The sequence below is a fragment of the Halichoerus grypus genome, chromosome 7, assembly GCF_964656455.1.
Source record: "Halichoerus grypus chromosome 7, mHalGry1.hap1.1, whole genome shotgun sequence".
Taxonomy (NCBI): Eukaryota; Metazoa; Chordata; class Mammalia; order Carnivora; family Phocidae; genus Halichoerus; species Halichoerus grypus.
This window is the reverse complement of record NC_135718.1, coordinates 30,654,868-30,682,160: the sequence shown is the minus strand read 5'-3', so window position 1 is coordinate 30,682,160 and position 27,293 is coordinate 30,654,868. Positions and strand designations below refer to the sequence as shown.

General features: G+C 51.5%; 1 protein-coding gene across 4 annotated transcripts in view; it reads right to left on the bottom strand.

The window, feature by feature from the left end:
• The window catches only part of SLIT1 (slit guidance ligand 1), a 164,948-nt gene that overhangs the window by 121,319 nt on the left and 16,336 nt on the right, over positions 1-27,293 (bottom strand). For all 4 annotated transcript variants that reach the window (XM_036111605.2, XM_036111606.2, XM_036111608.2 and 1 more), the window contains exons 2-4: positions 22,238-22,309; positions 20,110-20,181; positions 15,123-15,194 (exon numbers count right to left, since the gene is read on the bottom strand). In XM_036111605.2, the coding sequence (XP_035967498.2) occupies positions 15,123-15,194; positions 20,110-20,181; positions 22,238-22,309 (216 nt within the window). The remainder of the gene's footprint in view (positions 1-15,122; positions 15,195-20,109; positions 20,182-22,237; positions 22,310-27,293) is intronic.

Genomic DNA, 27,293 nt, shown 5'->3' with positions numbered 1-27,293 from the left:
GCCAAGGAGACAAGCAAGAAGGCAATCAGGACCCTCGCACTGGGCCTAGCCTGGATCCTCCCACTAGGCCATGAGGAAAGAGGAGCCAGAGAAGCCCTCCAGCCTGGGGCAACCCAGGAAGACTTCTAGAATGGCAGATTGTCCTCTATATCCAAGTAATATGGTTGGAGGGGGCATGCCCGCCCACCCCCTCCATTGCTTTCAGGATGACGGCTTGGGTGATGATGGCTTTCACAGCATTTGAACTGGGTGGTCTGTACAAATCACCTCTAATTCTCACAACATCCCCCTCCCCATTTTACAGATGATGAAACAGATGCAGAGCCGTTAAGTACCTCACCCAGAGTCCCACAGCTAATCAGTACCAATGATCATCAGAGGGAAAGAGAGGACTCAATGCCAATGAGCCAAACCACAACCTGGAAGAGCCAGGAAGGTTGCCCAGAGGCACACTTCTCTGGTGGGCTTCTGGAACTACGATGGTGTGTGCCCATAATTCCATAACCCCGGGCAGGGAGGAGCTACGCCATGCTTCTGGTCACTGAGAGTCCTCCGAAGGGAAGCCACAGTGCAGTACACAGAATAATGTACCCCGAAGCTGTCCTCGTCCTCACCCCCCAGGACCCGAGAATGTGATCTTACATGGCAAAAGGGGTTTTGCAGACGTGGCGTTTTTACAAATCTTGAGGCGGGGAGGTTATCCTGGCTTATCCAGGTGGACCCAATGTAATCACAAGGGGCCTTACACAGGACAGAAGGAGGCAAGAGAGAGAGAGAGAGAGAGAGAGAGACATGGCAGCGGAAGCCATTGGAGAGAATGAGGCAGCCACGGGCCAAGGAATGTGCCTGACCTCTAGAAGCTGGAAAAGAAAAGGAACAGATTCACCCCTGGGCCTCCAGAAGAAACACAACTCTGCCCACACTTTGACTTAAGCCTACGTCGAGACCCATTTCAGATTTCTGACCTCCAGAGCTGTGTGATCCCACATTTGGATTGTTTTAAGCCCCTGAGTTTGTGACCGTTTGTCCCAGCAGCATAAGAAACAAATCCAGACAGGAGAGCTGGCTGTGGCTGAGCCCATGTCCCCATGCAGGTCCTCGCCAGGGGAAGACAATCCAGCAAGTCGACGTCCTTCAAGGCGAAAGTGGCTCTGGCCTCATTAAACCGACGAGGCAGTGTGGGGAGATGGGGTCCATCCTCTTTATCAGCTCGGGGGAGCCAGCAACCTTTAGCCAATCTCCAGTTGCCTCATTAACAGGTGAAAAAATATACCATATACCAACTCCAAGAGGTTTGCTAAGAAGTTTTTTGGCACAGTGGTAAGTGGTCTGAGAATATACAGTGTTCATTTTATGATGCCCATTTTTCATGAAAGGTAAGCGTTGCCCTTCAGGTTAGTATGCACCTTTACCAGCTCTGGTCAGGACCAGTTCTGACCCGAAACGCCAGACCCCCCTCCCTCCCCGGCCGGAGTCCACTCTCTCACCCACGGTCTACACCAGACTCTGCTCATGCCAGCTCACTTCTCAGTGCCCACAACTGGCCAGATAGAGGCCTGCATCTCTTCAGCAAAGGTCTGGACCCCACAGAATTATGAGGAATAGAGCCAGAGATTTGGGAAAGACTGGGGATGGGTTTATTAGCTCCCTACCTCTCCTTTACCCACCCCACTCTGAGGCTCCCACTAAAAGCAGGAGACCCAGAGCGGTCCTGGGACAAAGACTGAGTCTCTGCCAAGAAGCTCTACATCAACACTGCGGCCCACGTTGACCATGGAGAAAAACCACCAGGGGCTCCTTGCCCTCCAGAATGGGGAGGCGGGTAGGGGGCAAGAAGAGGTCCAAATATATAAACCAATGGTTCCCAGCCATTTCACCAGAAGGATGGCTTTTGCTACCTCCCCATCACACCCCCCAAACATTTGAAAAGTCTGGGCCATTAAAGTATCTTTATTAATAATATATCTTTCCATATTTTTATTATTACTCAAGAGCCAATTAATCAACTGCCAGTCAGGGCTTCTTTTTAGCAAAAGATGGCCAGTGTTACACAAAACTGATATATGATTCTAGTCAAAAATCAAAAAAAAATATATTTGAGTTAGCTCATTTGGCCTGATTGCACACACCGCAGAGTTTGAGGAACCCGGGGGTTTCTTCTTTGAGCTTCTCAAGCCCTGTGGACACCTGGCTAGAATCCCAAGTAGTAAACAGGACCACAGAGTTCAGTGTAGGGAGGGTCTCACCAGGTCATGAAGGGTCCTGGCCCATCCTAATAAAAAAAGGGAGTCAGTCAAACCCTGCCATGCATTACCTGGGGACAGCTCTTTGCCGACTCATGTCTATCTCCACCTCCCCCTTGATTCCCTCCTCCCTCAAGTTCTCATGGCCTCCCAGGAAGCAGGGGCTCCCTATAACTACCCTCCACACCCCATTTCTAGCAGGGGGTACCCCTACCTGCTTCTCCAGAGACTCCATCCAGCCCACCCTCAGTAGATTTTACTTCTCCTACAAACCATCACTAAGCCCTTGAACAACTGGCTTCATATTTCTGGGCCACAGGTCAAGGTCAACCACAGGTCAAGTAGAATAGGGGTCAGCTGGCAAGTACTGAGTCCATCAAATCCATGAAGCTGGGGCCCAACACACAAGCACAAAGCCTTGAGCCCAGAAATCAGAGAAGGGAGGGAGGAAGTCCTGGGCCCCCTACAAAGAGCAGAAGCTGTTCACTCTCCTCCCATAGCCTTTGGGACAATGTCTGCCAGCAGAAAGACACGGCTTGCCGGCCCTGCTAAACCCACGTGTGCTGGGGAAATGAGGACGGGCAGGCCTTCATCCCTGTCTCGTCTGGTAGAGGAAGCAGGGCGGAGGGGTCATGAGGAACATCGGTGGGGGGGCTCGGACAGAGGTGCGAGCAACCGTACCTGACGGAAACAAAATACGGTATGGCCCCACGCAGGGATATCACTCAGTCATGAAAAAGAATGAGACTTTGAGGGGCGCCTGGGTGGCTCAGTTGCTTAAGCGTCTGCCTTTGGCTCAGGTCATGATCCCAGGGTCTTGGGATCGAGCCCCACATCGGGCTCCCTGCTCAGCGGGAAGCCTGCTTCTCTCTCTCCTGCTCCCCCTGCTTGTGCTCTCTCTCTCTCTGTCAAAATAAATAAATAAATACTTAAAAAAAAAAAAAGAATGAGACTTTGACACACACCACAACATGGATGGACCTTGAGAACACCATGTGGAGTGAATAAGCCAGTCCCAGAGGGCAAATATCGTATGCTTCCACATGCACGACATACTCAGGCTAGGCACATTCATAGAGACGGAAAGTAAAAGAGAGGCTAGCAGGGGGGCAGAGAGGCAGGAAGGGAGAGTTACTGTTTAGTGGGCTCGGGATGATGAGGAAGTTTGGGGCGCAGACAACACTGCCGTCCACCCAACATGGGAGGGTAGTGTTAATGCCGCTGAACTGTGCACTTACACGGGGTTAAAATGGCAAGTATTAGCTTATGTTTATTTTACCACCAAAAAAAAAAAAAAGTTATAAAGGAAGAAAATAGAAAGCTCTGAAGAGGCAACAGTCAGTTCTGCCTGGGGAGGGGGGACGTGAGGAACTGTGACCGGGAGGTGGCATTTCAGGCAAGCCAAGGGAGAGACGGAGGCCCATCTGTCCTCACATCTAGGGTACAGGGACTGGGCGGGGGAGGGGGGGCCTTCGTTGAGGGAGTAGGGTGTTGAGGAAAGATATTTACCCTCTGCTCAGTCACTCTGCTCATAAGAACCCTCTGTGGCCCCCTCTGCCTATCACCCTTTCCAGACTCTTCACTCTAGAAAACAGACACCATCTACACCTCCTTCTACTGAGATCCATACAACACTCTAGAATTGTGGGCCCCTGCTCATAGGGCAACTGCCTCCCCTCCATCCACCCGTGTTTCCCACATCCTTCAACACCTGAGTCAAAACTTTTTCTTTTTAAGATTTTATTTATTTATTTGAGGGAGAAAGAGCATGAGCGGGGGGAGAGGCAGAGGGAGAAGCAAACTCCCCACTGAGCAGGGAGCCCCACACGGGGCTCCATCCCAGGATCCTGAGATCAGGACCCGAGTCGAGGGCAGACACGCAACTGACTGAGCCACCCAGGTGCCCCTGACTCGAAACTTCCTGCCTCCCCAGGAGACTCCTGAGCAATCTCTTGCCTCTTCCTGTTTCTCTACTTTTTATCACGAAAGGCAGGATAGCGTGGAGGGTTAGAGCACGCCCTACATTCAAAGCCTGGATCTGCCAACAAATAGCTACGTGATCAATTACTTCACCCCTCCATGCCTGAATTCTCCCCACTGTAAAATGGGATAATAATTCATAGGACTATGACAATTAAAATGAGAAAACCACATGAAATGTTCAGTGCACAAGGGCTTAACAAATGGTAATTACTATTATTATAACAATTACATGTTGCTCCAAGTGGTATTAAACTTTATTTTTAAAAAATATTTAAATGACAGCTCAAGTATTTTCAAATGCCTTATTTAATTAAAAAAAAAAAAAAAACCCTTGGGGCGCCTGGGTGGCTCAGTCATTAAGCGTCTGCCTTCAGCTTGGGTCATGATCTCCCGGTCCTGGGATCGAGGCCCGCATCGGGCTCCCTGCTCAGCAGGAAGCCCGCTTCTCCCTCTTCCACTCCCCCTGCTTATGTTCCTGCTCTCGCTATCTCTCTCTGTCAAATAAATAAAGAAAATCTTTTTTAAAAAATAAAAATAAAAATTTTTTAAAAAATAATAAAAAAAACCCTTATCTTTCTTTATTGGCATGGCAAAATTATTTATTTAATTTCTGAAAGGGCTTTAAAAAAAATCCTCACTCCCCTAATTCACAACAGCCCCCTCCTATGTGCGTTCTTCTCTGTTCAGAATCTTCTTGATGCTTATGAATTCAGTTTGTTCCATGCTGATTTCTGTAATGCTGTAGGAGAGGACTTTTCATTCCTTTGAGCCCCTGTAAAACATCCCCAGCAGAGCACTCTGCCTTCGCTGGGCGTTCTCCTGGGGGGTGACCCATCGGCTGCTCTCTCCAGCCCTCCTCCAGGCCCTGGCTGTCTGCGTTTGTGAAGGCCTGTGTGGTTCTGAAGCAGGAGGGTCAGAGCCAGGGGCCAGGGCTGTGTTTAGGACATTAAACCCCACTGGGCGCGTCAGCCCTCTCTGGCACTCAGGATGTCAATCTCGGGCTGGCCGCTCTCTTCTGCAGAGGCTCCCGGCCAGCCCAGTGGGACGCTCGCCTTTTTCACTTGAGCCCTGACAGCAGGCCCAGCTTTAATGATTGGAAAGCACTTTGAGAATTCAGAGTGCTCCATAATTGCTAACTCATAATCCCCAAATTGTTCTCGGTGTGGCTGTGGGAGGTAAAGCGTCTGCCCTTGGGAGGGTCTTTGTTAGCATGCCCCCCGCCCCCAGCAGAACCCGGCCGGGCAGAGGCAAAGGAGGGCTCTGTGCATAGAGGAGGGCCTACCTAAGACTCTTCAAAGTGTGCTGAGAGCAAGGCTTCTCAAAGCGTGAACCAGATAGAGGGGCTTGATAAGAATGCAGATTCTTGGGCCCTTCAACAGCAACTAACTCAAGATCTCTGATGATAACCTGCGTTTTAATAAACTCGCCTAGACAACTCTCATTCACACTAATTAGAGTACTAACGGTGAGAGGTAGATGCATGGGTTTGGGGTCAGAAGGACCCTTATTGTCAGAGCTCCACAGGCTCCTGACACGAGACCCATAAGATCTGGTTTGGGCAACGCAACACCCCACATGTCCCCCAGGACATGTGCTTCATAAGGCACACAGCAGATCAGAGGGGCTGAACAATCCCTCTACAAAGAACCCGATTTGACCCAGTACTTCCCAAAGTGTCTAACCAAGGCAGTTTCTTCCCAGCGTTAATGCCAGACTCATCTCACAGACTTAATATCTCATGAGACAAAGCTCGCGCAGGTCCTTCCTGGGAAGTGAAGCGTAGGAAGTGAGGGACAGCATCTTAAGGCAGGGGTTCTGGCAGGAAGGAGGCCCCGGCCAGGGAGGGGCAGCCACCGGAGCCCTGCTCCTCCCGCACCCGGGTCCTTGGCAGCATGGCTCGTTCCGTTTTCCGCAGATCTGCCGCCTGGAGTGGACATGTCACAAGAGCGAGGTCATCTTCGTGCTTCGGGTAATTTCCCTTAGAGGCAAGACGGATCCATTTTTAACAGCTCTTCATTTCAGCAGAGAATGCCCTCCCGCCTCTGATGGGGGCTGGGGACTGGGACTGGGACTGGAAGGGAGGCTTTGTTCTTCTGACCAGTGCTGACAGTTTAATTAAACCCAGCTCCAGACGGGGTCGGCGGGGTCAGGCATTCTTCAACAGGGCTCCTGCAGAATATCACATCCACGCCTCTCCAGCCACCAGGGCCCTGTTAATGAGCTATCCTGGTCCTTACAACAGGGATATAAATAAGGGGCGAGAAGTGCCCTGGGCTGCCCTTAATCACCCCCACCCCTTCCAGGTCCAGCCAAGACACAAAAGGTTGATCTTGTCCGGACGCATATTGGTTTCAAGGCTAAAAAGAAGCCCAGAGGAACTGGGCTTCCAGAAGTGGCTTCTGGATGAGGAAGGAAATGCAACCGGCAAGAGGAGGGAGTGCAAGGCAGGGCACAGACCCCTCCCCAGATCTGGGAGGACAGAGGCACACGAAAACGTGTGTGGAGACAGGGTTTTGCTGATGTAAGAGAAGCCATGAGGTTCAAACATGTTCTGACCCGAGTGTGCATCCACGAAACATCTCCACATTCCCTTGTGATCGACTATCGGGATGAAGTTCACCCCAAATCCAGGCAACCTGCCACTAGGGTACACCCACCCTGGCAGGAGACAGGGGTCCAGCCAGGGGAGAATCTGCCCCCACCCACTCCGTCCTGCTGTCGGTCAGAGACGAGCAGATTGCTCTCGGAAAGCACTGACGATAAACCCTCCCCTCCTGGGAGAGACAGTGCCTAATGTCTGTCTTACACAGCCCACTCCAAGTGTTCTCAGCACCGAGAACAGCGCCTGGCCCACAGGAGGCCCTGGGTAACCGCTAGATGAATGGGTGGGCAGGTGGATGCATAGGTTTATAGGTAGATTGGTACATGTGTAGGTAGAAGCTGAATGGGTGGGGAGCTGGCTGGGGGTGGTGGTGGTGGTGGGTAAGTGAGTAGAAGAGTGGATGGGTAGGCAGATGGTTTAGGTGGGTGTGAGCGTGTTTGATGGGAGGATGGAGGGATGGTACATGGGATAGAGATAGTGGGGCAGATGGGTGGGTTGACTGGTGAATTGGTAGATAGGTAAGTAGGAGTGCAGATGAGTGGGGGTGGGTATGTGACAGGTTGATGGGGTTGGGAGGATAGGTAGGTAGATGGGTAGATGAGTAGGTAGATGGGTGCAAGAGGTGGATGGGTGGTGAGGAGAGGGTGGATAGGTAAGGGTGGGTGGATGAACAATATGGAAGGACGAGCTTTAGCATCAGACAGATCAGGGTTCAAATTTGGCTTAGCACCTTGGGTATGTCACAAACCCTCTGAGCTTGCATGTCTTCATCTGTAAAATGGGGGAAATGCTGACCTCAGAGATGTTCTGATGATGAAATCAGATAATGTTTGTAGGTTGATCCCCGTGAGCCTGGCACAGAATGGCCTTCCATTTGTTCTAACAGTCACGGTAACAACTGTGGTTCCTGAGACCTTTCATGACGGTCCTGGGAGACCCAGGCCGTGAGAGGATGTTACAGGATAGGCACACTTCTGCAGGGGCTCCGACTCCCTCTACCTGTAGACACGGGGTGGGTGGGTGCTCTCTTCTAAAGAGGTGGGGGAGTGAGGGTGCTGAGCAGGAACTGGGGGCCCTCCCTCAAGGGGGGGCATCCCCAAGGGAGCAAAGAACACACAGGTAACTCCAGGGCCCTAAGAAACATTTCTGGGGCAACACCACCCACTGACTCCATGCCCGCCCAGGAAAGTACCCAAGAGCACAAAAGGCAGATTCCCTTTGTCGGCTCCAGAGCCTATGCCATGCTTGTCCCAGGCCGCGGCTGCCTGCAGGACCCGGCTGCTGGCGACACGCCACCCCCTCCACCGCCCCTAGGAGTACCTCCGCAGGTGCACCCATGAAACACAGCCTCACCGGAAGAAAAAAAACCTGTTGGGGGAAGTCCCTGCCATGCGAGGGGGTGGTTCTACATGAAGACAGACTCGGATGAATCACCAGCAGTGGACAAATGCTCAAGTGCAGGGTCAACTTGGGGACTATAGTGTCACCACCAAAGCAGTGCTCATGTGGATTCACCTCACGCTCCCTGAGCTGCTACCGGCCACAGAGTTTACACCTGTCATGAGAGAGAGCGGGTTACACCTTTCTCCAATCCCTGCAACAGCCTTTGAGGTAGCTGGAATTCTCTTTATCTGAGAGAAGAGCAAAACAGGGCTCCCCGGGGTTAGAGGAAGCCCTCCAACATCACACGGCGAGCACTCACTTTAACTTCGGCCACAGAGACTTTCCCGGTGCTTGTAAAAGCTGGGAGGTCTCCTACCATAAAAATCACACATGCTTCCTACAGAACATCTGGGAAACACAGAAAAGAAAAAAGTCACCCAGAGACAACCCCTATTGGCATTTTACAGTATTTTTCCGTGCCTTCTTTAGAGTGATTTATTTAGTGATTTTATTGTCAGTACAATTTTGCATCCTGGCTTTTGGTAACACAAACATTTATCCGCATTACTTTACATCTTCCATAAAGACCACACTTGATGATGATATAAATATTTCCTCAAGCAGATATACCATAATTTACTTAACTGTTCCCCCAACGTTGGACATATATTTCTATATTCAATATTCTATATTTCAAAATAGGAATATTCTACATTTTGAGGCACCTGGGTGGCTCAGTCGGTTACACATCTGCCTTCAGCTCAGGTAATGATCTCAGGGTCCTGGGATCAGGCCCACATCAGGCTCCCTGCTCAGCAGGGAGCCTGCTTCTCCCTCTCCCCCTCCCCACCGCTTGTGCTATCTCTCTCTCTGTCAAATAAATAAAATCTTTTGTTATTTTTTTTTTTTTAAGATTTTATTTATTTATTTATTTGACAGAGAGAGAAACAGCGAGAGAGGGAACACAAGCAGGGGGAGTGGGAGAGGGAGAAACAGGCTTCCTGCAGAGCAGGGAACCCAATGCGGGGCTCTATCCCAGGACCCTGGGATCATGACCTGAGCTGAAGGCAGATGCTTAACGACTGAGCCACCCAGGCGCCCCTAAAATCTTTTTTTAAAAAAGGAATATTCTACATTTCAAAATTCTAAATAATGCTACAAGGAACGTGTTTGTGCTCATGTTTTATTATTTCCTTAGGCTAGATCCCCAAATGTGAGATTTCAGGACCTTCTAAGGCCTGGTATCTAATTCCAACCCTATCACCAAACTGCTCTGTGGTCCAAGGCAAGTCACGTCTCTGGGCCTCAGGTCCCACATATGAAACGAAACAGGCAGATCAACCCAACACAGGGGGAATATTCCTGAAGAATAGCCAGTAACAGGATTTTAACACCTGGCAGCCACACACACGAAGTCAACCTAAATATGGACTGCACAATCTGACACACTCTACGACCACACCTTACCTACACATTTGGTCTCTCTCAAACCTATTGCATGCTGATTTAGCATAACGGCCTCTGCTGAAAGTCCATGATTTGCTCCAGGTGGGAAGGATTAGCAACGGATCCCTCAAAGCAGAGGAGAGGTCAACAGGTGAGAGACCAGAACCACCAGGCCCCGCCTCCCCTCCTATTCTGCCTCCTAAGGGAATGTGGTCCCCCTCCAATTCCTGGAGGAGGAGGGGGCTCCCTAGTAAGACAGTGCCAGGTGATCCCACAAACCCCCAACGCAGCTCCTTGGCCCAGGAATGATCTCATGACCAAAGGTGAGCCAATCAGATTTTTTCCCCAGAAATCTGGAGTTGGGACCTCAGACGTGGGGACTAACTCCAAGGTCATAGGCAGTAGGAGGGGAGTCGGCACCGTGGCTAACCAAAGTCATGGCGGAACTGAGATGTTGCCCATAAGCCCAGGACACTGGTCTGCAGGGAGAAGCAGGAAAATAATGAGATATTCAGAAAGAACTAGAAACACCCTTCACCTCTCGGTTCTGGTCCCAGCAATACTTCACTTCCTGTCCTGGGGAACCTATAAGTCTGCTGGTTGTGCCCTTGCAATACCTTACCATCCTTCCCATCACCAGCCTGCGGGGGTTTCTGTTTCCAGAACCCAGAGTGCCCAAGTGCTCCTCGGCCAGACCAAGCGGACCAGGAGAGTTATCAGAGGTGTGTGCAATGCCAGATGCTCAAGTCAACAGATTGAGGTTGGAGGTAGAACAAAGAATATTAGCAAATAAATCTGTAAGCACTTGCTCTTGCATCCTTCCTTAGCACAACAACAAAGGTAAAAAAAACTCCGTGAGCCAGAGCCCAGGGACAAACAACCAGATCAATAAAAGGGTTTGTTTAACCATTTCCCTCAGGATGTGCACTTTGGAGATGGCCTGAATTGGAGGGGCGCCAGGTGTCCTGAACCAGGTTGGGCCTAGTCATGAACTCAAGTCCCCGACTGATCTGAGCGGGGACACTGCACAGGAGTCCTCCCCAAAGTCCTGCTGGCTGGTACACCTGTGCTTACAGATGAGCTTCAGAAATATTAACAGGGGAGCTAGAGAAAATAGTTTCCCTCCACCAGGTCCAGCTATGCTCCTGGATAAGAAACATCTCCTGCCAAGAGTTAGGGACCCATTGCCTAAAAAGAAAAAGCAGTAGGCACTGCGGAAAGGTTCTGGCTCTAGAGCCTGGAAATACTCCCCAAAGAACCACCAATCCTTCTATCAGGCGGGCCCTTCTGCTGGAAGTCCCTCTGTTCAGAGCTGACGGGCCCCCTCCCCAAGACAGCCAACCCCAGGCCACAGGGGTGAGAACATCCAATGTTTCTGGAGGGCACTCCCTCCCCCGATTCCCAGCCCCATTGGGTGCCAAGAGCAGGAGTCAGGTAGATTCTGGTCTTCTTCAACGGCTTTTCCACTCCTTGAATGGAGTTCCTTGTGCCAGCCTTTAGATATAAAATCCAGTTATTTAATATTTGTTAAAGCATAGGAGTACTTTTCTCCAGTAAAATAGGAAGTCATGAAGAGCACTGAGCGGGGAGTCCACAAGGAACTTGACTACTGACCCTGAGAAGGTCACTTCACCTCTCCAACCTTGACTTTCATCTTGACTTTCCTCAGCAGTAAAACCATGAGGCACTGCCCGCCTCACAGGGTCACAGGTGTCAGATGAGACAGGTGCATCTGAGGACCAGCTTCCCTGCAGGGCCATTCGCTCCCCAGTAGTGTCAGGAACAGAGCGAACATCTGCTGCAGGTCCACAGCAGGCCTGATGCTTTATGTGCACGATCTCGACTCAGCCTCATGATAGCCCAACCGTGTCCAGGTAAGACAAGCAGGCCCTGGGAAGTTAGACCACCCAGAGTTATACTTGAAAAACCCAGGACCACCTGACCCTCGATTTTCTACTGCTCCAGGCTACGCTGCCATTGCACTAGGGATCCAAGTTCCCCAGACACGGGTCAAGAAGGCAGCCTCATGGACTGCACAGTGTCACTGCTCTCAGGAGGGAGCCCACGGACATGCAGGGCACCAATAACCCTGGTACAAGGTAGCCCCAAGAGCTGGAGACAGACAGAGACCCCTGCAGAGCTGTCCTCTGCCCGCCAGCCTCAAGAGCTGGTGGAAGGTTCTGGCAAAAGATGGCAGCCCCTCAAAGGACGAATAGGGCTGGAAGTAATCTCAAGCAAAAGGCTGGAAGTTTGTGAATTTAGATTCACATGAGGAGGTCTTGGATATTTTAAAGTAAATGAGGGATGAAAACAATCTGTGACCATCAATAAACAAATGGATAAGGATGTGAGAGGTATATATATAATGGAATACCATCCAACCATGAAAAAGAAGGAAATCTTGCCATTTGTGACCACATGGATGGACCTTGAGGGATTATGCTAAGTGAGATAAGCCAGACAGAGAAAGACGAGTACTATATGGTATCACTCAGATGTGGAACCTGAAAAAAAAAAAAAATCTAAAAAAAGTCAAACTCATAGAAACAGAAAATAGCAAAGTGGCTGCTGAGAGCTGGGGGGAAATAGTAGGAAGAGGTAGGTAACGGTACAAATTTTCAGCAATAAGATGAGTAAGGTCTGAGGATCTAATGTATAACATGATAGCTGCAGTTGATAACACCATCTTGTGTAACTGAAATTTGCTAAGAGAGTAAAACTTAAATCTTCTCACCAAAAAAAAAAAAGCCAAACAAATAAATAAAAAGTGAACATGCGAAATGACGCATGTGTTAATTAACTAGATGGGGGACCCTTCCACACATATATGTGTAGCAAACCATCACGGCGTACACGTTAAGTACCTCTCAATTTTGTTTGTCAATTCTCCCTCAATAAAGCTGAAATCTCAAAATAAGGTTTTAAAAATGTTTTAGTAAAATAAAAGAGAAAGGGTCAAAGCGGGTGCCCAGAGCTCAGCGGCAACCATGTCCTGCACACACGCTCCGAAGCTTGGGTGGAAGAAGACAGTGGTCAGGACGGCCAGGGGAAGGGAAGCCGAGCAGGCAGAAGACGTGGGGACAGGGAGAGCAGACGCCGGAAAGGCAAAAGAGGGCTTGCAGAAAGGAAAAAGAAAATAGAGGGGGCCACCAAGAGAAAAGAGGTTCAAGATGAATTTTTGCAGGGGCAGAGCTGTGATAATGCCTGTTCAAGCCAGCTTCCAGAAAGGAGCGGGCAGAGAAAACGGGAGCTGCTGGAGCCCGGGGAAGGGTAAGGCCAGGGCCTGCACGTGACCAGTCCCAGCACAGCCCTCAGGTTGAAGCCCCGGTTAGAGAGATGTTAGGGTGGATGCATCTGCTGGGAAGGGCCTCGTGCCTCAGCACTCAAGGCAAGCAAACCTCCCCCTGCGTGTGCCTGGCACTGAATGAAAGGGCCAACCTACCGAGTGACGGGGGGCCAAAGAAGGCCCAGCTCAAGCCCGAGGGTGGTGAAGACCAGCAGAAGGGATCAGCACTGAGGGTCACTGTGGAGAGCCTCCAGGCCAGAAGGAAGAAGAAACAGGAAGTGAGGGGAGCCTGGGTGGCTCAGTCGTTAAGCGTCTGCCTTCGGCTCAGGTCATGATCCCAGGGTCCTGGGATCGAGCCCCGCATCGGGCTCCCTGCTTCGCAGGAAGCCTGCTTCTCCCTCTCCCACTCCTCCTATTTGTGTTCCCTCTCTCGCTCTCTCTCTCTCTGTCAAATAAATAAATAAATAAAATCTTAAAAAAAAAAAAAAAAGAAAAGAAACAGGAAGTGACCAGAGAGACCATTTGGACAGCTTCAAGACAAAAACTTGAAGGCAGGTTCAAGGGCACAGGGGCTGCCTGGAGACCACTAGGCTCATCAAGAGCTCTGAAAAGTCGTGACACATGTGCAAAGAACTGGCTGTGTTGAATCCAAACTCCGGGAACCCACAGTCACGCCATCAGCACTCAGGCAGTCCTGGGGTGCCGTCTCCCACCCAGCCCCCACCCTTCAGTCCTGTCGAGGTCACTTGCTGCCTCTTCCTCCACCTAGATGCTGCCCTACAAGCCTCTTCAGGGAAGCCCAGCAGCCTCGCTTCTGCACACACGGTGCTCTGCTGGCCACGCACAAGGTCCCAACCAGCGGTTTTTCAGGTTGTAAATGGCAACAACTAAAAGGACTCAAAAACCTCCCGAGTCAAAATTCAAAATCCCAACAGGCCTTCAAAAATCTAACAAGAGGGGCGCCTGGGTGGCGCAGTCGGTTAAGCATCCGGCTCTTGGTCTCGGCTCAGGGGCTCAGGTCTTGATCGCAGGGTTGTTGGACTGGGCTCCGTGCTCAGGGTGGAGTCTGCTTAGGATTCTCTCTCCCTCTCCCTCTGCCCCTCCCCCTGCCCATGCACTCACTCCTTCTCTCTGGAATAAATAAATTTTTTTTTTTAAATCTAACAAGAGGGGGCACCTGGGTGGCTCAGTCGTTGGGCATCTGCCTTTGGCTCAGGTCATGATCCCAGGGTCCTGGGATCGAGCCCCGCATCGGACTCCCTGCTCAGTGGGAAGCCTGCTTCTCCCTCTCCCACTCCCCCTGCTTGTGTTCCCTCTTTTGCTTTGTCTCTCTGTCAAATAAATAAATACAATCTTAAAAAAAAAATCTAACAAGAGTACACAGTTGTTCTAGATGCTTACAGAAAGCAAAGCTAAGAAAAACATAAATTATTGGGAACCAGATTTAGGGCTCAAACTTAAGAAAATGTTTCTAATATGCAGATCTGTCCAATAATGCAACTGACTGGGGAGGGAGTGAACTCCCCATCATTAGAGGTAGCCAAGCAAAGACTGAAGGACCACAGGCTAAGGAACTGCAAAGAAGATTCCTTAGATAATCTCTAAGGTTCTGTCCAACCCAAGACCCCACAAAATGAAATAAATGGTAGAACAATTACAGCCACACTTAGCAAACCATAGAGCAGCAGAATTAGCCCCACTACCCTTGAAGCTTGAAAGAAGTACATTTACAGCAAATAAAAGTATGACTTTATGCCATGGTTGATAAGCTTCCAGACCTATGACTCTGACCTGATAACAGAAAGAGGTCCAAGAAGGGCTTCATTGAATGAATCAATAACCGACCCGAGGCAGGTTACCAGAGGTTGAGACAGATGTGCAGGGTTGGAAGCCTGGCATCATGGCCGACAAGAACGTCCTCCTCCCCCCCGCCCCCCAGAACATTCTCACACCCGCACTGTCAGAGGCAGCACAGAGAACTGAATGAGCCGTGGATCCCGGCAGGTGCGACCCCAGAGGAACGCCCCGCGCAGCCCCTTCCTACAGGACGGCCTGGCCTTTCATGCCCCAGGCGATCCGGACAGGTGGGGAGCAGGGGGTTACGGCTGCGGGGAAGTCCGGCCCCTCTGACCAGACACAGGGTGAGGGACAAGACCACAGACAGAGCAGTGTCACTCACAGCCTCGACAGAGCCTGGTTATTCTGGAACAGCAGTTCTGGTAACATGTGCAGCTGGTTCCGGTTCAGTCGTCTACAAGAGAGAAGAAAGGAAGAGTTGGAAGGTGCCTCCGCATCCAGGAAATCCAAAGACTTGTCAGAAAGCACTGGATTCAGAGTGAGAGGGCATGGGGTTCAAATCCCAACAGGGTCACTGGGTTACCCCAGGGAAATGAGCTTCCCTGGGCCTCAGTTTCTATGAAGTGGGAGTTCGCCATCCAACACTTGGGGAGGATGAGCCAGAGCACCTGTGGAAGGTCCCCTCCAAGGACCTGACGTGTAGTGGGCAGTCAACACCTCCCATGATGCCCGCCCATGCCCCTCGTCATCATCAGGTTACATTCGCAACACCTGTTGCAACTCATAAGGCACTGATTGAAATACTATCTTGGCTTGTGAGTTGAACACCTGACTCCACTTGAAATGTGAGCAGGGGTAGGACTAGCCCCATGTTCTGATTCTTCATTGCTTTCACCCACGTTTGACTCAGTGGCAACTTGCTTTTATTGTTTGCTTTAGGTCTGTTTCTCAAAATGAAAATCGCATTATCTATTTTTTTATTATCTATGAAAATGCATGCTTAATTCTTTACAAACCTCAAATAACAGAAGAAAAAATATTCAGCCACCTGCATTTTCCTCACTCAACAATCTGTGGTGTCTCTCTGTGCCAAACAGTAGAGAACAACCCCTTTGTTTTTTGCTTTTTAAGATTTTTATTTATTTATTTGACAGAGAGAGACACAGCGAGAGAGGGAACACAAGCAGGGGGAGTGGGAGAGGGAGAAGCAGGCTTCCCGCTGAGCAGAGAGCCCGATGCGGGGCTCGATCCCAGGACCCTGGGATCATGACCTGAGCCGAAGGCAGACGCTTAACGACTGAGCCACCCAGGTGCCCCAAGAACAACCCCTTTGTTTTTAATGACTAGTATGTCCATCATTTCTATTTGCTCTTCTGGTGGACAGAACAACTTCTCAGTTTTATATACACAGGCAGGAGTGGGAAGTCGTTCTGGAATGTGGCCTGGACGGGAAGATAAAATGCAGACGTCAGCAGCTAGTTCTCTGACACTGGAGTACGGGACTCCCGCCCATCAGGGGTGCGACACCTACAAGTATGGAAGCTTGGTCCTCGCACTGTGGCCCACGGGCCACCTGCAGGGGCTTCGCCTGGGAGTTGGTAAGAGCTGCAATATCGCAGCCTCTCCACCAGGCCTGTGGAGTCAGACTCTGCATTTCAGCAGGATCCCCAAGTGATCCGGGCGCACGTGAAGGCTGGAGAAGCTCTGGTGTAAAACCCAGCCCCCGCCCTCCAGACTACAGCATAGTTGGGGTCTTGCACAACCATCTCCTTTAACAGAGCTGGACGAGGATAAACCAACTTAGTAAAAGCTTTCTTGTGCTGGCGGGGAGGAAGAAATGTAATTGTCTGTGGCCAATAGTAACTGGTCTGTGGTCACCTCCTCGGAGGTCACCCTTCATCTGATATGTGAGAAAGGCACCATTTTCCAGCACGGTGAGGACAAGGAGACCAGCTGGGAGAAGTTTACTCAAAAGGGCAGGCTCCTAGGGAAACACATCACTGCCTTGGAAAAAAAAAAGGGGGGGAACCACCAATATAATCCTTAAAGCAACAGGAGTGGACATCAGATCACTCCAAGTTCCTTAACCTTGCCCAGTAAATTAATCCCGTATTTACACTGCCTGGTAATCATTGGGTTTTGTTTTGTTTTGTTTTCCCCCAAGACTTTCTCACTTTTCCAGCTTCAATTTCTGAAAACATTGAAGAGGAAAAAAAAAAAATGCCATAGCCAGTATAAAGTAGAAAATCAATCAAAGAACACCAAAGGAGGGCCCCAGCGTGGTGAAGGAGCTGCAGGTAGCTAAGAACGGGGACAGCAGTAGTGGTGACCAGTCCTTCTTAGCCCTCAGCTTGTGCCAGGCACTGGGACGAGTGATGTAGAGGTACTATGTCACCATCAGAGGGAAAGCAGAACGCACAGGTGGGCTTCTTGCTCCCTGAGTATGACAACAAGGGCTCATGCATGTACCCTCCCATCTCCTTCTTGCAACAACCCTGCAGGAAAATTTTACCTCTACCATCTTGCCGCATGGCTTGGCTCTTAATAGGTGCTCAGGATGTTTATTGACTCCGTTGGGCTGTCTCTGTGATAGTTGAGGGGGCTGGGATGCCCAGAGGTGAGTGACTCGCCCTCGTCATGACCAAGTACTAGAGCCAGGTTCTGAAGAATGCCTTTCCCCCACCTTGCACACCGGCCCCCCCTCGGCCAGCACGGGGCGGCTGAGTGACCCCCACAGCCAGTGGAACTGTACCCCTCAAGCTCGCAGGAACTGCTTACAAGAACCAGTTGTGTCTGTTCCCAAACCTACCTGTGCCAGAGGTGCTTATAATAATTAACTATGACAGAAGTGAACAAAATACTCATGTGAAAAGAGTCATCTCTGTAAAAACTAAATTGGATGCTTTGGAGAAAGTCAATAAGCCAAAATCTGTTCATCGAAGGGCTGTTGAATTAAGTAAAAGACTGGGCCACGGGCAGGAGGGTCACAAAAGAAACTCGGGGGACACCTGGGTGGCTCAGTCGGTTAAGCATCTGACTTCGGCTCAGGTCATAATCTCAGGGTCCTGGGATCGAGCCCGGAATCGGGCTCTCTGCTCAGTGGGGGGATCTGCTTCTCCCTCTCCCCTGCTTGTGCTGTCTCTCTCTCTCTCTCAAATATATAAGTAAAATCTTAAAAAAAAAAAAAAAAGAAACTCGGAATTCTTCACCCAGATCGCTTCTAAGGGTCTTTTAAACATCTCACTCCACCTTAAAGAAATCCAAACCAAAAATCATAAGCAAGTAATTTGTGTGTAGTGTAGGTGAGGAAAACAATACAGAACTCCAGTCTCATACTAAGAAGAAAAGCCTTGGCCAAAAAAAAAAGGTGGGGGAAGAGGGTTGGTGAGTGCACACTTCCATGTCTGCGCTTAAATGGAATGCTTAGAGTACGTGCGGTGTTAATGACTGTCCGCTTTATCCAACTTGTATGATTAATGGGTCCACCACTGGTCTCCAGCAAGTCAGAGGAGAGGGTGCTGGCTGGCCGCAGTGAGCACCACTCAGCCTCAGGGACACGGCAGTCACACCCCCCAAGAAAAACCGCCTGCTGTGAACTTGCGGGGGACCCACCCCAGAAGAAAGGAAGAGGCACAGGACAGAGGGGACAAAGTCTGCAGTGACAAGTCATGACTCAAAAAGGAGGGCCCTGCCCCCTCCCGGGTGGCAGCAGCCCGTCATGTGTCGACCCCACCCCCACCTTCCCTCCTCCTGCAGAGCGTGGCAGCACCCAGAGCTGGAGCTGCAGGGGGTTTGGTCTGGGTCCCAATCAGGCCCTCACAGCCAGGTAATGAATGTGGACTTTGTTCTGAGCCTTTGAAAGAAAACAAACACGGCATTAATCATCTATTCTCGCTGCAGGCTCCTTATCGCTCACTTTTAGGCCCGGATGAAGAACGCAAAAAGAAAAGACTGCCTTGCTTTTTCTTCCAGGCTGCAGGAAGGCACGGACACAACCATATTCTTCTCCCTTTATTTAATACCTTACTTTCTTTGAAGTAAAAGAGAAGAGTGAGGTATTAGGTCATAGTCATTAAGAGCTCAGGCTTCGCAGGCAAAAGGACCCGGGTTCTAATCCCCTCTTCTGCACTTAATCACTTAATAACGCAAGTGCCTTAACTTCAGTGCCCCTCTGTTTCTCATCTGTAAAATACCACTGACCACAGTGTTGTTTTACGGATTAAATGAAATATCGTAGGGCAAAGAGCTTATCTTGGTGCCTGGCACAGAGTAAGGCAATCAACTACAGCTATATAATTATAAACTCATTGTCAGAAAATCCATAAAAAAGATAAGCGCAAAGAGTAGAATTAAAGGTACCTGATATCCCACCACTCAGTGCAATGAGAGTTAATCTTCCCAATTACTTTCCTCCTCCTGTGTTCTATATACATAGAAGCTGATGCGATTTACATAAACGTCACTTCCCGCCTTTTTCATTTAATATTATATTGTGAGCACATTCCAATGGCCTTCACTGTTCTTCAAAAATGTGACTTGATATCCTACGTCTCACCAGAATGGCTTTCTCCATTTCTTTATTGTTGTATTTAAATGATGTGCGAAGAATATCCTGGATATATACATTTTTAGCCTCGTCTCTGATTACTGCCTTAAAATAAAATGGACTTTCTGGTTCAGAGGGCATGAACTCTAGGACTCTTGGTACCTCTTGAGAGCCAAACCAAAGCAAAACAGTGAGACCAGTGACCCCGGTGAATGTGTGTCCATCCCCCACCTCACTCATACCCTATTCCTTTTTTTTTCATTATTGCCAACCTGAAATGCAAAACTTGATCAAGACCCATTTTTCAAATGCAAAAGCCCAGGTTTGGAGAAAGCATGTAAGTCAGAAATATCTCCACCTTCCAGCTTCTGTGCTGTGGCCCTGAACGCCCAAGATGCAGCTTCTCAGGTGACCGCTGGGTCTCTCCAACAGTCCCCTTGGCACACCCATTCTTCCTCCCTGCCACACAACGGGAGCATGGACAGTGGTCACACCTGAGCTATGAGATTATAGGAAGCAATTTCACTTCCTCTGTACTGGGTGGGGTTTTTACCATAATGCATTATCAGGGAAAAACAACAAAGAGAGTTGCATTTAGAGTGTGGGGTGCAGACACCCGCTTTGTCCTCGCTGTCACCTCGTGATGAGGCTGTGGCCGCTTCTCCGGCTGTGGCTGCCCCCGGCTCCCAGCAGCCGGCGGGAGGTGTGGGGGGGCGGGGCGGCGTGCTGGCCTCTCCCCCACCCTGCCCTCGCTGCCAGGCTCAGCTGTCGTGTCCCCTCAGTGCCACCCCACCGCCCTGAGCCTGCGCCCGCAGATACTCACAACCGCTCCAGCTCCTTCATGTCGTCAAAAGCCCCCCGCTCCACCACTCCAATCTGGTTCTCCATCAGCTGCCTGGGGGAGCAAAGAGACAAGGACAGCTAGAGGACATTGGACAGGGACCCTGAGCAATAGCTAGCACCAGGGAGTGAAACAGGTGCAGGGCCCAAGACACACGCAGACCCAGGTCCTGGCCTGAGAGGACAAAAGTGCCCCCCAACCTTGCAAATTCCCGGCAGGTATCCTCAGCACGCCCAGGCCTGACAGCGAGATGCACTTCCAGCCCCTGAGCCCATGCGGACCCCTCTGCTGCCACCAGGCCCACGGGGCACCAGAGCGCCAGGCCATGGCTCCAAAGGCATCCTGGTTCTGGGAAGCCAGGACCCAGGCGGCAGGGGCCCTCCTTCGGCCCGGCGGGCGCATGTCTAAGGGGCAGAGCCGGGGGGGATGGGCCAGTAGCAGGCGGAGGGGAGCCTGTGCCAACCGGGCAAGGCCCACACATGCAGCAAACACACTGCAGTTGGCAGACCACAGCCCCTCTGCCGGCACCCCTACACCGCCTGGCCGCATCTGCTGCCAAGTCAGCCTCTGGCTCCTTGAGGCCGTACCTCCTCACTGCCCGGGACGGCCGGCTGCCAGGCAGTGGGCTGGTTGCGTGGGACCTTCTGAGATCGTCAAGTGTATTTTCCTCCCTGCGTTTTCCCCTGTCCGCTCCTAAGCAGTGGACCTCAGAGGAGGTTCGGGGTAGGGCAGGGGGCGGAAGCTGCTACCACACGCTTCTCTCCCTCCACCTTGTTTCCAAAAGCCTGAGCTGTCGAGGAGCCCATGCTGGAGGACAGGAAGGGTGAGGGATGCCAGGAGGGAAGGGGGGTTTTCCCGGACTCAGAGGAGATTCCTGGAGCCTGGGAAGGAGTCAAAGGTCAGTGGGTTTGGGAGCAGCAAGACCCCTGCCCAGTGACTAATAGCTCTGACCCCAGTGAAGATGGAGACCACAATGTCCCCAGCCCCCCCAAAGACCCTCAGAGCTGCAAAGTAGTTCTGAAAGAACTGAGGCCCCAGGACCCTTGCACTACCCTGGGAGTAGGGGGTGAGGACCCTATGACTGTCTGATGTTGAACGTGTCAGAATGCATGCATGAGTCTGAGAGCTGCAGAGCAGGAAGAGATGGAGGGATCCACCCCTTCCCCCTCCTCACTCCTCACCCCTGCCCAGCTCGACAAGGGAAATGCTACAGACGGCTTCTTGACTGGCCAGCGGCCAACCCCAGAAGAGCCACACCTGCCGCCTCTGCTATCTGCCACTGCCCAGCACCCGAGGAGAGCCCCTCTGTCCTCAACTGTCCCCGCTCACCTACCCTCTCGAGTCAGGGGGAGCTGTAGCCTCACTGGGGAGTCTGTCTGAGGCACAGAGTCAAAAGAACGATGGAGACAGTCAAGGGCTGAGATGCATCCCCCAAATTCCTACACTGAAGCCCCGACCCCCAGTGTGATTTGGAGACGCAGCCTGTAGGGAGGTAATCAAGGTTTAATGAGGTCAAAAGGGTAGGGCCCTAATCTGATAGGACTGGTATCCTTATGAGAAGAGGAAGAGACACCAGAGACCTCTCCCTGTGCACACACAGAGGAAAGGCCATGTGAGGACACAGCAAGAAGGTGGCCAACAAGAGAGGCCTCACTACGAACAACCCGGATGGCACCTTGATCACAGACTTCTAGCCTCAAGAACTGTGAGAAAATACATTTCTGTGTTTAAGTCCCCCAGTCTGTGGTCTTTTGTGTTGGCGGCCCCAGCAGACCAAGCCAGAGACCTAAAGCCGCTTCTCCGGCTTCCTCACGGTCACCCGGCCTTCCCTCATTCCAGGATAAGACGCCCCGTCTGCCCAGCCCGGGTCCTGCCAGGTGGCGACCGCTGGTGGCCACCACGCCCAAGTTCTCAGCCCTGCTCAGGCTCAGGCCTCACCACCACTCCCACCTGCCCCGCTCAGGCATCTGAAGACTGACTCCACAGGGAGAGGCTGGGCCTGCCTACAACTCTACAGCCCACAGCCAGGGCTCTGCCTAGGACCCACAGGGCCATTGCCAAGGGGGGGGCAGGAGGGAGACGATGAGCGGGGGCGGCAGCCCATACTCACAGCACCCGAAGCTGCTTGAGCCCCGCGAAGTCGTTTTTGTGGATCCGAGTGATATTGTTCCCGTTGAGTTCCCTGGTGGACGAAAGGAGAAAGAAATGGTGAGATGCCCAGGGTGGGCCCCCAGGCCAGGGCTCAGTGCCACACTCCCTCTCCACCGAACTCCAGGCTGTCCTCCCACCAATGGGGCCAGGTGCTTCCCAGCCGAGCCCTGGGACGCCCAAGTCTATGTCAAGGCCCAGCAAGCCAAGGCCCAGCTTTGCAGCAGATGTCCAGCCCGGGAAATGCACGGGGCCCAGGCTCACTGCTGGGAGAGCTGTGGGAGCTGAAATCGTGGCTTCTGCCCAGAAAGAGCTCAGGCTGATTGGACAGACAAGACATTCATGCAGGGAAGAATTTGGAAACTAGCCAATGGGAGGTTATTCAGGTGGATCCCCTATCTGTAAAGTGCGGATAATAACTGTGACTATCTCATTGGGTTAGCCTGGGGCCTAAACAAGTAAAGAGCATGGCCTGTGCTGGGCGCCTGGGTGGCTCGGTTGGTTAAGCAACTGCCTTCAGCTCAGATCATGATCCTGGAGTCCCAGGATCGAGTCCCACATCGGGCTCCCTGCTCAGCGGGGGTTCTGCTTCTCCCTCTGACCCTCTTCCCTCGTGCTCTCTGTCTCTCATTCTCTCTCTCTCAAATAAATAAAATCTTAAAAAAAAAAAAAAGAGCATGGCCTGTGCTGGGAAAGGGCCCCTTGCAGACAGCGATGCTATCATCTGGTGGCAGAGGCTCCTACGAGCTGTCCAGTCGGAGCAGGGGAGCAGTGTGGGTCATGCAGGAGAGCAGGGGAGAGCAGTGTGGGTCATGCATTTTAAGAAGACTGAGGGTGTGGGACTCAAGCTGAGGCCTAAAAGACGAGGCAGATGTGCCCAGTGAGTGGGACGGAGTGGACGTTCCAGGAAAGAACACCCCGGAGTATCTGGGGGCTGAAGAAGACAGGCTGGGAGTCAGGAGCTGTGGGAAGCAGGGCTGGGGGAATGCGAGATCAGATCACAGAGGGCCTGAGAAAGCAAGCAGAGGAAGTGAGGGAGCCGAGGAGGCCTGAAGGCAGGAGGCCACCAGGAGGTCAGTCCTGCATCGAGGGGAAGGATGGCGGGGCTGAGGAGGGGAGGGGGCCCACTCTCTGGATCCCAGGGCCAGGCCTGAGCTGCAGTGTCTCCTCGCCTGCAACCCCAGCCCACCCCCGGCCTCTGGCGCTTCCTCCCTTCAAGGCTACATGTGTTCCTCCTCAGCCCACCCCAACCACAACCTTGGACATGGACCCCACCTTAGAGGCTATCTGGCCCCTGCTGAGCCTCCTAGGGAAGCTCACTTGCCTCTGCCAGGACACTTCTCTTCACAGCGAGCTAGTGCAGCCTCAGAAAAGCAGGTCCCTCCAGGAGGCAGCTACAGCACTCCCCAGAAAGTTGTTCCACCGAACCACACACAGCAGAATCTCAATCAGGCCTAGCCCCACACCCAGCTGTCACCTCCGCTTCTGATCTGTCTCCCTGTGGCAGCTCTGTGTTCACACCCACCCCAACTCCTCCTCTTTCTCACCACGTCACAGTCACTCGTATGCTTGGCAACAACCTAACTACCCCTATCCCCACGCACGTGCGCACACACACACTCCAGTCCCCTGCAGCCCGGCTTCCTCACTTACCAACCCCAGTCAACCCAAATCCCAGCTCCTTTGAAAAACAGCAAGGTCCCTCTCCTGTAAGCATTTAGGAAGTGTGTTTGGCCTAGACGATGTTCTAGAGTTGCAACCACTAAGAACCCCATATTTCAGTTTCCACATACTCCAGAAACCAGGCTCTGTGGACGCCCTCAGGAGGGGCTGGAAAGTATGACAGCACCTATCTTACAGACGAGGACATTGTGCCTCAGAGAGGTCAGGTGTCTTCCAGAGGTCACCAGCTGCTACATGACAGAGCAGAGATGTGGACACGGCCATCTGATCCGGGGGCCCAAGCTTCTTCCAGCAGGCCAGGCCGGTGACAAGCGGATAACACATTCAACCCGTCACTCTCCTGCCCTGCCCCTGAGCCTGTCTCCTGATCCTGAGGAGCAGCTGGGAAAACTCATTCCCTGCACATCTCTTTTCAAACAGGATCTCTCAGAGGGGCTTGAGGCCTCTCCAAGGTAATGAGAGCCCCAGACTGAGGCACGTCCCACCCTAGAGGCTGTGAGGAAGCCCTCTCCACATGAGACAGGCTCTTTTTTTTTTTTTTTTAAGATTTTATGTATTTATTTGAGAGAGAGATCGAGATTGAGAGAACGAGTGGGAGGAGGGGTAGGGGGAGAGGCAGACTCCCTGCAGAGCAGGGAGCCGGATGCGGGACTCGATCCCAGGACCCTGGGATCATGACTTGAGCCGAAGGCAGACGCTTAACCGACTGAGCCACCCAGGAGACCAAGACAGGCTCTTCCCAACGTGAGGGTCTTTTCTCTTGAACTAAATATTCTTCCCTGAAACAGCCCCTCTGAGCCTCACCTACACTGCACCCCAACCTGCTCCTGTGCTCACAATCGTGCTTCAAGCATCGAGAACATCATCAACAAGCCCTTCAAACTGGTTCCCTCTGCAAGCAGGGCTGGTTTCCTTTGGGCCATCCTGCTGAAACTTTCATCCCCAAACCCAAAACCACAAGGAATTTTGGGTTGTTTTAATTTCTTCATCATAACGATACATTGGCACTGATAACAAGAGCAAAAATGTTAAACTTAAATGGACATCACCAGAGCAATGCTTAGTTGACCTTCCAGCACATCTGAGAAACCAGATACTACGCAGTCATTTAAAAGGGTACAAATCATTTTGTACTCACAGGGAAGGATGTCCATGATACAGTTTGTGGTAAAAGGGTTACAAGACAGCTTGTATTCTATGAGCCCGCTCATGTAAAATCTACACCCATGTCCATCCTGGGATGTGCGCAGAGCAAGCTCCCTGGGGGCTGTTTGCCACGTATTAATGCCTATAACTGCTAAGTGCTGGTTTTAGTTTCTTCTTTATGCTTTTCTGCACTGCTTGAATTTTTTTTTTAAGATTTTATTTATTCATTTGAGAGAAAGAGAGAGGGAGCACATGAGCGAAGGGGGAGAGGCAGAGGGGGAGGGAGAAGCAGGCTCCCCGCTGAGCAGGGAGCCCGATGCAGGACTCAATCCCAGAACCCTGAGATCACAACCCAGGCCGAAGGCAGATGCCCAACCATCTGAGCCACCCAGGCACCCCTGCTTGAATTTTTAAAATTATATCTATATTTTTATAAGCCAACAAAATATTCCAGTTACTGCATTTAAAAATAAGAGTAATACAGGGCACCTGGGTGGCTCAGTTGGTTGGGTGTCTGGCTCTTGTTTTTGGCTCAGGTCATGAGCTCAAGGTCCTGGGATCAGGCCCCCCATCAGGCTCTGTTTTGGGCATGGACCTGCTTGGGATTCTCTCTCCCACGCTCTCTCTGCCCCTCCCCCACCCATGCATGCTCTCTCTCTAAAAAAAATAATAATAAAATAAATAAAAATAAGAGTAATACATGCACATTGTTGAACTTTTTTCAATTTTCTGAAGAATAAAGAAAAAATTAAAATCACACATAAATTCATCCCCCAGAATTAACCCCTGTTAAAATTCTGGAATAGTTTCTTCCAGGCCTGTTTTCTTTGGACACAATTTTTATGTAGTTGAAATAATTTAATAAATATTGATTGAAGACTTACTATTTGCAAAGCATTTTGCAAGGTTCTGAAGATATGGGGATGAGTGAGACAGACATACATGGTATGCATTCCTTCCACAATGCTATACCCTGTTCATTCCCCACTGATGATTTTTGATGGCCATCAATTATCCCTGCATTTGAATATATCAAGTTACTGGGACATTCCCTGAACCCCGGCTACTGGACACCTGGGCTCTTTTGATATCATTCAATTATAAACAACACTGCACAAAGCTTGGTGGGCATTTGGGAGGAATACATTCCTAGATATGGTATTATTCAGCCAAAAGTCATGAAAAAGCTGATGCATTTTACAATAACTGGCTCATTCTTTCTCGTGGCAACCATGGTTTATAAGACAATCGACTTCAATAATTGTTCATTTCACAGGCAGCAAAACTGAGGCAAAGGAAAATGTTAAAAGACTTGTCTGAACAAGGCAGGGCCCAACATGGAAGTCAGGAATCCCTGAGGATGGAATTCCCACGAGGTGGGCTGGGGGCTGGGGGTGGAGGGCTCACAGGGACTTCTGGCGACATCATAGTCACATGCCTCTCTTCTTCCCCTTTGGCACCAGCCCCACTGCTCAGACTCCAGACCCGTTCCTTAGCCCCCCATCAGGCGGCTCCACCCCGTCCTCCTCAATTCCCGCACCCCACTCCACCCCCATGCAGGAAAAGACCTGGGACAGCAGGCGCAACAATGGGGCAAATACAGCCTCTCTCTCAGGAGGCCCTGCTGCTTCCGGACGAGAATGTCCACGGACACCCTAGCTCCCCCAGCCCCCTGCCTCCCCCCATCAGCCTCGCTCTCTAACCCAGGAGCCAAGCGTGTCCTCTCAGGCGAGCGCCCTCTGGAGGCAGCCTGGGAGGCAGCGGCAGCTCCCATCAGGCACCCAGGTCGGAGGGCTGCAAAGGAGGCATTATCGCCACCTGGGCCCAGAGAATCGAGTTCCCAACATAGGCCAACCACTTCCCCTCAAACCCTCAGCAGAGGCCGCTGGAATGAGGCACGGAGGTCATCTTTCTCCAGCGCCTGATTCCTCCAACAGGTGGTCCTTGAGTGTTGCCATGGAGACTCCCTCCCCAGCAAGCTGCCTGGGAAAAAAGAAGCTGGGAGAAGCTGCTGTGACCTTGAGACCTTTGCAGCCAGAGCAGCCAAGTGAGGTGGGCCTCCAGGGGGGCTCCAGGCCTGGTTTCCAGGGAGAACCCCAACCCAGAGCTCCCCGGGCTCCCTGAGGTTCTTGCCACCAGAGCCCACGTCCGCCGCCCCTCCCGACCGGGCACCCGCCGTGTGCAGGCCG